This window comes from Sander vitreus, chromosome 14, assembly GCF_031162955.1.
Source record: "Sander vitreus isolate 19-12246 chromosome 14, sanVit1, whole genome shotgun sequence".
Classification (NCBI taxonomy): domain Eukaryota; kingdom Metazoa; phylum Chordata; class Actinopteri; order Perciformes; family Percidae; genus Sander; species Sander vitreus.
Window position 1 is genome coordinate 15,675,082 of NC_135868.1, and position 10,328 is coordinate 15,685,409.

Sequence of the window (10,328 nt, forward strand, 5' to 3'; positions counted from 1 at the left end):
GTTTTTTTTACTATGGCAGCAACTAACAATACCTGGTGAAGCTGGTCCCCCATGTCATCCAAAAATTATTAAAGACTGCTATTTGTTTGTGCTGTAAAAATGATCGTTTGTGCTGTGAAGGGTTTTAAGTAATTCAACTTTACATTTTCTGGCCAGTGACGTCACCCAGCCCCCCATTAATGTCCAAATCTCCCCAAAATGGTCTCAATCTTTTGTGCTATGTTTGTGCTGATTTGTGCCGTTAAAAGAAGCATTTGTTCTACTTCGGATGTTACGTTATCAGGCTTTATTTCTTACACGGCTAATATTTGCACTGCAAAGGCTTCTGACACCAGCCGTCTAGTGATGGCTGGCTAAACAATGCAGGTTTCAAAACTTTTAAGACATTTGACTTTGTTTTGTTTTATAAAGAAGGAAATGCATTCAACATATGTTAGACCTCAAGGATTCACAGAATGTGTTTTAGTAACACTGAATGTAAAAATAACTTTTGTTTGTTTACAAGAAAACTCCACAGGACACCTTAAATCAGTTAATTGGTCCGTCCGTTAAACACCCGGAAATGTCTTGTTTTGTCTGGTTGACAGTCCAAAACTGAAAGATATTTAATTCACCATGATATAAAGAATATAAAAATATTTGATTTTAAAAAGCTTGATTTCAGCACAGAGAAAGAATTGTCATCATTTTGATAATATCTGTTCCACTTTGTAAAAATTTTTTTTTTTTTTTAACTGATGGCTTTATTAATAGCCATCTAAAAGTCATTATTAGTGTCAATTTTACTGATGACTACAAAAAAAAACCTTTTTACTGGGAAAAACAATGGAAGAAACCTCAGGACGAGCAACAGAGCAGGCCTGTTACAGTATTGTACCCTACATAGACGTGTATTTCCGAACAGCATGTTATCTTCCACAAAGCTGCAGTTTACCGTTCCTCCACGAGATGGCAGCAGTGCTCATAACTTGACTTTATTAAAATGAATTCCAGGTATTCCTTTGTGATTTAGGATGACAGTTGAAAATACCAACCTTATTACAAGCAGCCAGACTCCTCATGGAACTATCAACACAATAGCTCACATTCATTCAGGGATTTGTATTATGAAATATATGAGGTCAGAGAGTCATTTAAACAGAGGAGGCTGTTTCCATTGCATCAGTGGAGCGCTGGCCTGTGCCAAAGAGTTCCAGAAAGAAGCACAATACTTAACATCATGTGAGAGCGGAGACTGAAGCAGGTGTCAAATCTCAGATCTGCTTCTTCACTTCCTTGTGTGGCTTATGTGTGAAAAACAGGACAGCGTGATACCTATGCAACGCGATACCTATGTATGGGTCACATGGGAAGTGAAAAACAACCCATAGTATCCCATTCACCCATTTACTATGAAAAGTTTCAATTGCTCAATAACATATATTGATACAGCGTGACTGTAGCATTACTGTTTTTAAAAAGAAATCTGCCTTAAAATAGCTTCAAACATTCCCTAACATACCCTGAAATACCAGCAAACACTTTCCTTTGTAATTTCTATGTCATTAAATGAGGTCATGGAGGATTAAGGAAATATGACGCTCTGGTGTGCTTTCACCCAACAAGGAAGTTTGTGAAGTCTGTTATTATTTAAAGGTTTATGTGTTTGGGGAAACTTAAATGGTCCCTGATCACAAGGAAGGATAACGTGTGTACTTGACGTGATGAGATCACACAGGCACACAATGGAGAACACCTGACTTAATTTTCTCCTCACCACAAAACACGTCTGTTAACGTAACCCTTTTACAGATATAATTTGTAACTTTTCCGCATGAAAATGTCTAAAAACGACTAGACTTATGTTACGTTATATATTATCATGTTATATATTTTGTTGAGTTATGTACTTACATTATCCCAAATGTTTCCATCAATGTCCAAACACAGAGAAATCTGTAATTTTATTTAAGGACAGGGTCCGTGTGATTTGGCATTGGAAAATATGAGAGTTAGATGAGAAGACTGATACTGCTTACATTTGACTCTGACGTGTTAGGCAATCGCAGCTTCCCAACAGCTGAGACACACCAGCTACCCTGTTGATGCCTAATCTTACTCTTGTGCTCACACACACACACACACACACACACACACACACACACACACACACACACACACATGCAGACATGCAGGCAGGTATGTGCATTAACACGCACGCACACAACACTTACGCAAGCCGCAGCCAGCCATGCCTAGGGTAGTCATAACACACAGATGGTGGAGACATGCCAAGCTCTTATAGGTCAAACAGTGATTCATAGGAAAAAGTGGATTAGATAGAAAAGAATATATGTATTTGAGTTTAAGTAGTGCTGCTGTTCAGTGTTTGATGAGTTCCACCGGTTGGCGCTGAAGCTGAGTAAAAAAGAGTGAGTGCCATACATGCACCCCCTTGTGTGTTCCAGGAAAAGACACTGACCCACTATTGACATTTGTGTGTTTGAAGAGTTAAATGTTACATTACGCAAAGGTCAGAGAAGAGTAAACGGTTAGATGCAAAGAGAGCGAGAGAGAGAGAGAGAGAGGGGAATTTTTTCCCTTTTCAAGGAGGAAATTGAAAGTGCTGAGGAAAAATGAGAAAATGTATTGTTTTCTCTCACAGTTATGAAGAGCTGCGTGGCGAGAACTCTTGCAGGAAAACCCTCTAGGCGTGCAGTCGAGCTATGTAATGTGCAGGTGGTTGCTTGTGTGTATGTGTGAGAGACAAGCAGCAGTAATGATAAAAACAAGCCATGTGAATATGAAAAAATGTGATCTTTATTCAACATCTCCATACATATTTCAAATATACATATTTACATATTTTGTAAAATGAATATATCTCATGTGTAACCTGTCTGGACCAGAAATAGCTTCTAGGTTGTGTCACAAATACGTAATTCACAGTGCAATATGAAGTTTGTGCACCCGTGTCAGTTTACTCTGCGTGTCACTTGAATGTGTGACTCACTACATGTACAATCATAAATCTTTTAAATTACTTTTCTGTGAGGAACAATTCAGATTGTCACAGGTCTGTTCCCATCTGGTATCTCGAGCAGATGAGAGAAAAATAATTCAAGAACTGGAATAGAGGTTTTATTAGTCAAATGCGTGACCCAAATATTTAATGCACAGCGTTTCTCAGATATGGCAAATTTAGTACCATCGTCAAAATGATTGTGCCACAATGAAATAGCTGGCTGCAGATCTTCAGTAGCATGTAAGGATAAACCACACTAGTGCTGCATCCGCCTGTCACAGTCCAAGATCAAACATATTTTAGAACGTGGTACATCTGGTCACTAACTATGAAGACTAGTCTCCATGGATCCACAGCTTTTAACGGCAAAAAAATAAAAGGAAGGGAAAAAAAGTACCATTTAAAGAGGTGAAACAGTCAGGACAGATTCTTCCAGCCAAGGTCAGGACCATTCTCTACAGACGCACTCAAGTGATGAGTCATCATCAGACAACCAACATGAAATATCGCCTGACTGCGACTGATTCAGAGCCATTCAGTTTATGAAACACAGTGATACGGGCACAGCACTCGACACAGCTCAGCTTTGTCAATGAAACACAGCTTGACAAAATGTTCCAACAGAAATGAATATAACTGGTTCCACTGAACGTCTTCATTTTTCTGTAACAAGTTTTCTTTCTGACTTGATGGTTCCTTAACTGGATATTTGACACATTTCTTAAAAATTACAAACATCGTTGGATTGAGTGATAACTCATATTGCGTAAGTAGGAAGTACCATTTGATTTCTCCACTCCAATTTTTTTCCACTAAAATCCTACTGTAGCATGCCTTTAGGCGTAAGATTTATCCAACCATCTCCGTTACTGCAAAGGCATGTGACCAAGTCTTTAAAACCAGAGTTTCTTTCAGCATTTCATTTTAAACCAGAAGCATTAGTGTTAGGTTTAACTTTGGCTAATTGCACACACAGCGTTTCAGAAGAGCCGGACAGATACTGTAGATCATAGTCATATTTGCAACCTTTTTTCATGATTCAGATTTGAGCATGTTTACAAATAAGGAAATTACTGAGACTTCTTCTTTCTTTCTCCGTTAGCCATTTACAAAAACTTAGGCCAGTGCCACTGCTTATTGTTGAGTGTGTGTGTGTGTGTGTGTGTGTGTGTGTGTGTGTGTGTGTGTGTGTGTGTGTGAGAGACAACCTCTCCACACTTTTCTGTGAGTTTTACACAGTAACACCCCGCCTTTCTCAACCTTCTGTGCATGGTGTGAGATTTGTAAATGCTCTCCATTCGCTTAGACGAATGGAGAGCAAAGCATGTAGCATTGGCAATGAGACACCTTCGTAGCGTCCCCGCTGAGTGTGACAATCAGTCCTCTGCTAAGCATCTTTCTCACTCTATGACACTGCCTGCTGCGAGACATTAAGCTTGTGCTTGGCCTTCTTTGAGCCGGATTGGTGAGTCAGCCGGCGGAGCCTCCAGCCTGGTCCGAGAGAGGAACAACATCAAGTCTCCTCGCCTCCCGTTCATCTAATGCTTTCTGAAGCCTTGGGAGTCCAGGCTCAGAGCAATCATTGGTGACAACTGTTTGCCATTGGTTACTTCCCCGTGATAGAGAATATTTTGTTAACATAATCTGGTAAATAATCTTGAGTCCTTATGATTTCTTTTAGCACCACATACTTTCAAAAACATACATATAAAAACACAATGTGTGATCATTGTGAACAATGCCCTTAGCAAGTAACACATATACGACAACAAAATACAGTACAGTAAGTTTTTGTAGAAAGCTTGAGGGTGTATGTACACTCGACAGTACACAAATGGGTTTCTAAAAAGTGCCAATGTAAAAAAACAGACAACAATGGATCCCTCATAGCAATCTCTGTTTTGGTCCCTCAGCCAGACTCAGCTGAATAAAGTTTGTCAGCAGAACAGATCATCATCCTTTTCCACGTCAAAGGATGGCACCATCTGTTCTGCCGAACTCACTTCCTGTTCACCTAGCGCCACTTCCTGCGACGACGGCGGCTGGTGGAACCACGGGTGAGCGAGCAGCTCATTCGCCGTGAGTCTCTCCCAGGGTTCTTTCCTCAGTAGGCTCTGGAGCAGACACTTGGCCCTGGGCGACAAGCCCTCTGGCAAACAGCACTGGCCTCTGCGGATTTTGGAAAACAGCGTGGCCGGGTCCGGGTCGTGGAAGGGGTAGCGGCCAACCAGCATAGTGTACAGCATGACCCCCAGGCTCCACATGTCGGCCATCTTGCCAGAGTAAGGCGCGGAGCCGCTGAGGATCTCTGGGCTGACGTAGGCGGGGCAGCCGTGGGTGTCTGACATGGAGTCGTTGCTTGGGTCTTCTAGGACGCGACAGTCCTCGAGGCTTTCTAGTCTCACCTGTGTCCTGTGAAGACAAAGTCAAAATAAAGTCAGGACTTTCTAAAGGACCTTTTAAGAGCTTTGACAATACTGACAAATGTTTTGTTTGCTCGATGTTTACTTCCAGCAGCTACTGAATTCCTCAAAACATTCAAGAATCCCCTTTCTTTACAAGAACAGCAAGTACTAACGATGACATCATCTGTTATCTCATACACATTGTGGTGAAACCTAAGAACTTAATGTTCACCCCCCCCATCAAAATCCAAATCCATCTGCATTTCACAAGCAGAATATTTCCAACAACATAGTCATGTTGTTGGAAATGATGTCCTTAGAGTTCCCATATACAACAATATTTAAAGCAAAATTAATTATTTCTAGTACACCACTGAGTGTGTATGTGTGAGGGTCTATTTCTAACAGTAGCTTTGTTTAACACTGTCAAACATTTCAGGAATCTGTTAAATGTAAGTCACTGATTCCATCATGGAAAAACAACACACACACACACACACACACACACACACACACACACACACACACACACAGCAATGAGTCCTGTTTGAGAAGCTGAGCTGCTTAAGCAAATTCCCAGTGACTTCCTGGCACACATGGTCACATAAATATACAACTCCAGCACCACACACACACACACACACACACACACACACACACACACACACACACACACACACACAGAGCTATATTTAGCTGGGAAGATACGTTTAGTCCAGCACCAGAGCAACTAAGATTGTGAAAGTTTATTTGTAGAATGAGACCACTAAACACTCTTACAAAATAATTGATGGGAAAAATGAGTGATACATTTTCTACAGTAGCAGATGTGCTGTGTTTTTAATTCAAATTTAATTTGTGCTTCTCAGTATTTGCTCCCAAGAATAACGCGGTGATGGAGGAGGTTTTATCAAGTCAAACGCACACATAAAGTGTGCCGCTTTATCGCACATTCAGAGGGGTCAACTCTGTGAGGAACTTCAGAAATAGTCAGCCAGAGAGAGGATGAAAAGAGTGACAGCCAGAAGGACCAAGATAGAAGGCAACTGATATTTAAACACCAAGATAGTGGAGGAGCTATGTCAGGAAAGGAGAACGAGAGATGGAGACCGAAAAGGAAACAGAACAGAGAGAGTTAGGGGTGGAGAGAGTGAGTCATCCTTCTGTTGAGAGTCCATATCTTCTCTCTCGCTCTCTCTCTCTCTCTCTCTCGCTCTCTCTCGCCGCGGCTATCTGCACCTGGATTCCACACTCGCAGTGCCAGCCATCCCATAATTACCCTCAAATGGCTGTTGCCACATCAGTGACGCACGGGAAGGCTGGCCTGGCAGTGAAGCTCTGCATGCTTCACATTGCTAGTCACCTTCCCTAAACGTGTGTGTGTGTGTGTGTATGGCATTTGTCAAGTTGTTGTGACTTTCTGTGTCTCTAGCTTCGAGTGCTGCATTGTTGGCTGGGACATTGCGTCACAGCGCGATTGTTAGGGTTTGAAAGATGCCTGATTGTGGATTTGGAAGAGCGTATGCCGGGATAAATGAGGTCATGCAGAATCACAACATTTCAAGGAGACTTACTACTACTTGTTGATCAGTCTGTCTGTGATTGGATAGAGGCAGCAATCTTAGGGTGTACAAAAGCCAAAGTCCACACTACCAGCGAAATCTGCAGCTTTGTTTTTACATCACAGTAATATCATTTGTAGTGATACTGCAGTATGTCACCAGCTAAAGCAAAAAGAGAAGTTAAAAAGAATATGTCATCCCACAACTCCAGGGTAAAGCGGATCTTGTGGGTCTACCAGCATCAGTGTTGCACTATGGTCACCCATCTAACAAAATAATGAATTCCAGGCAAAAAAGGCATTTGAGCTTGCTCTGAATGTGTAATCAGCACCCATACAAACATGTATGGACACACACACACACACACACACACACACACACACACACACACACACACACACACACACACACACACAAAGAAAAGAAAATCAGCTATGCAGCCCCCCCTCCTCTCCCCCTCTGCACATATACACTGTGACTCATCACTCTGCAGCCATATAGCTATCAGAGGGACACAACCAACTTCAACTTCTCTCGCTGCCTGTCTGCTCTCATTCATCCAGTGTGACCCTGCAAACCCAGAGGTCATGGCTGGAGAATGTTACTGTTGAAAAGTCTCCATGAAAAAGGGCCTTTGGAAGGCGGGGTGGTGGGGGTGGTGGTTGTGCGGCATCAGCGGGTGCTTACAGGAAAGCAAGTGACGCAAGGGCAAAGAGGCAACAAATAGTTTTGTAAGCTGTGTGTGTGTGTGTGTGTGTGTGTGTGTGTGTGTGTGTCTACTCCATGCATGGATAAAATTGTATTTGAATGAATCCTTGTTGGAAGCATCAGTTATGCTGCAGCATAGTTATGATGTAATTTATCAATAAATAATGAGGAATAAATATATTCGAAAATATAGACCGCAGAAGGGGATGAGTGTCTCATTCACCAGCCTCGTCTAGCAGCTCGGCCAAACTACCACCCACTATATTCACACATGCATGCGCGCGCACACACAGGCATGCAAAACAAACACACGAGCATACAAAGAGACACATCGAGAGTGAGAAAGGGAGACAGACAGAGAGGGCGATAATCTGGGAAGCTATGCAGTCTGCCTCCCCAAGTACAGAACTCCTACTCTATCTGTGCCCACATTGATATCTGCACACATGGCCTGTGTGTATCAGCTGCTGTCACGTTTGCTCTGTGCCTTCACTGGCACATCCCACTACCCTGCATGTTTTAAAGTCTGAGAGCATCCAAATAAAGTTAACTGATACAAATAGAGCTGGACGAAACTGGGAACAAGGAACAGGATGCTGGACAAGTGGATGGTTAAACAACGTGAGAAAGTTTTCAGGTGTCATCCACTGCGTGACAATATTTACTTGAAAGTACTGTAAGGGATGTGATTGTCTCACCTTTTCTCATCAGCGAAGACAAACTTTCGCAGTTTAAGGTCACCCAGCACGATGCCAGCCTGGTGGCAGTGTGCCACAGCCAGAGCCACCTGACGGAAGAGGCTGCAGGCATGCTCCTCATCCAGCCTGCGACAGCTCTTCACTAGGGTGTGCATGTCCCCAAACTCCTTGTCCAGGAAGACGTAGGCTTTATATTCGCCAAGGATGATGTCCCTTATGCTGGCCACATTTCTGTGGGCTGGTAGGATGCCGTAGGCTCTGATCTTTTCCTGGTACACCCCCATATCAAAGACCTGAGAGAAAGAGAGGGGAGGCACAGAGATGCAGGATGGGAATTAGAAAGATAGTGAGGAAGGGAGAATGTGAGGGGGGAAGAGGCAATGGGTCAGTGTGTTCCTAATGATCATCTGAGGAAACAAGCATGCAAATTTGGCAGCGAGTTAAATGGAAGGCGTAGGATATGCTTTGATTCCAGCTCAATACGCTGCTTTTGCTTTTTTCATGACAAATGAATCATCAAAGCATATAGCGATTAACTTTATTAATAACAAAGCCAAATGCCTGCAGGTCTATCACGCAAAATAAACACATCGATCTGGGACAGTGGAGGGCCCTGTCCTCATCAAAGCGGATCCTTGTTTTCATGAGTCTTTTCACTGCCTCACGTTTGCATTTTGTGTGCGTCAGACACACAGGATAGGTGGATTTCCATAGGTAGTCTGTATTATCACAACACAGCATAGGCTTTATGGGGTTGACTGGTCTTTCGTGTATTTGCAAACAGATTTCAAATAATCATAATCGCGATTTACAAATCATGAAGTTACACTCCTGTTGTTACGCAAAGTGTGACACTGTTCGCGTGAGAATGACATTTGGTGAAAAAAGTCAGCTAAATACTGATGACATGTCAGACAGGCTATTGAGCAACGCGATGTCTTGAAACACCATTCATTCAAAGAAATTGCACAATGTCTGGATTGCGCATACCTTGCACAGCAGCTCATCGCCACTGTTGGTGTTCATCGCGCTGTGCACGCTCTCCCGGTCCGCCAGAGGTAGAAGCAGAAACGGTCCTATACTGGATGGCCCCTGGTGGGTCGCCGGGACAGGGCTTGAGACGGGGCTGACCGGGGAGCCGGGAGAAGTGGCGAGGAGTCCCTGTGTGTCCCCCGCCTCGGCGCTCAGCCTGGCGCATTTGGCTGGCGGCTGATCGTCTGAGTCCAGCCGCTTGTGCGCGACTCTCCCGGTGCGGATGCATTGTGCCGGACTGCTCCACTGCAAGTTCATCCTGATAGACCGATTCACCATGAAAGCATAAACGAGACCCCGACTGGTTTTAGGATGTGTCCTTAAGATAAACTACAAACGGTGCGAATCATTTCTCCGTGTGAGATTCATTATAGTTGCGATATAAATTAAACTTCAGCGGATTTTAGTGACGGTAATAATCCAAACCCACGTCGTTTTTGGAGAGTGAATGCCCGTGGCTCTGAGGTCTGTGTACTTTTGGTGAGAATATTCCGATCCCTCAGAGTCCAGACAGAGAGAGAGAGAGAGAGAGAGAGAGAGAGAGAGAGAGAGAGAGAGAGAGAAAAAGAGAGACAAAGAGAGACCGCCTCACACTCAGAGAGGCAGAGAGTGAGTGAGCTCCAGTGATGTTGAGCTCAGAGCTCAAACACTCCGCCCGACCAGTCCAGCCTCCTGGTGACACAACCATTGAGCAATCCTGTAATTGCACCGGCTCTGCTGTATTGCCTTTCACAGAAGACTACATAAGCATATGGTGCAAACATTCATGTAACCCCTTTTCCCTTTTCCTTGTATCTTGTGGTGTCATGAATCTCGGAATTCCTGTTCTGAGATTTTGCTGATTTGCTGATTGGAGAAAAAAAAAAAAACCCGACCATGTGAGAGGAATGAAGAAAGCATCTGCTACTTATTATGGCTG

The 10,328-nt window shown here is 43.3% G+C and overlaps 1 protein-coding gene across 1 annotated transcript; it reads right to left on the reverse strand.

The window, feature by feature from the left end:
• Nucleotides 1-2,777: 2,777 nt before the first annotated feature.
• On the reverse strand, nucleotides 2,778-10,110 carry trib1 (tribbles pseudokinase 1). The gene is made up of 3 exons (XM_078267413.1): nucleotides 9,368-10,110; nucleotides 8,378-8,670; nucleotides 2,778-5,416 (listed from the first exon to the last, which is right to left on the reverse strand). Exons 1-3 carry the CDS (start codon nucleotides 9,686-9,688, stop codon nucleotides 4,942-4,944), a joined length of 1,089 nt encoding a protein of 362 aa, XP_078123539.1. The 5' UTR covers nucleotides 9,689-10,110; the 3' UTR covers nucleotides 2,778-4,941.
• Between the last annotated feature and the right edge of the window lie 218 nt (nucleotides 10,111-10,328).

Bases quoted from the DNA above. Each gene is read 5' to 3' on its own strand.
- trib1 (XM_078267413.1), bottom strand. From the start codon at position 9,688: ATGGTGAATCGGTCTATCAGGATGAACTTGCAGTGGAGCAGTCCGGCA. The intron at 8,671-9,367 runs GTATGCGCAATC...TCTTTCTCTCAG, and splicing joins GCGATGAGCTGCTGTGCAAG to GTCTTTGATATGGGGGTGTA. The intron at 5,417-8,377 runs GTGAGACAATCA...TTGTCTTCACAG, and splicing joins GTCTTCGCTGATGAGAAAAG to GACACAGGTGAGACTAGAAA.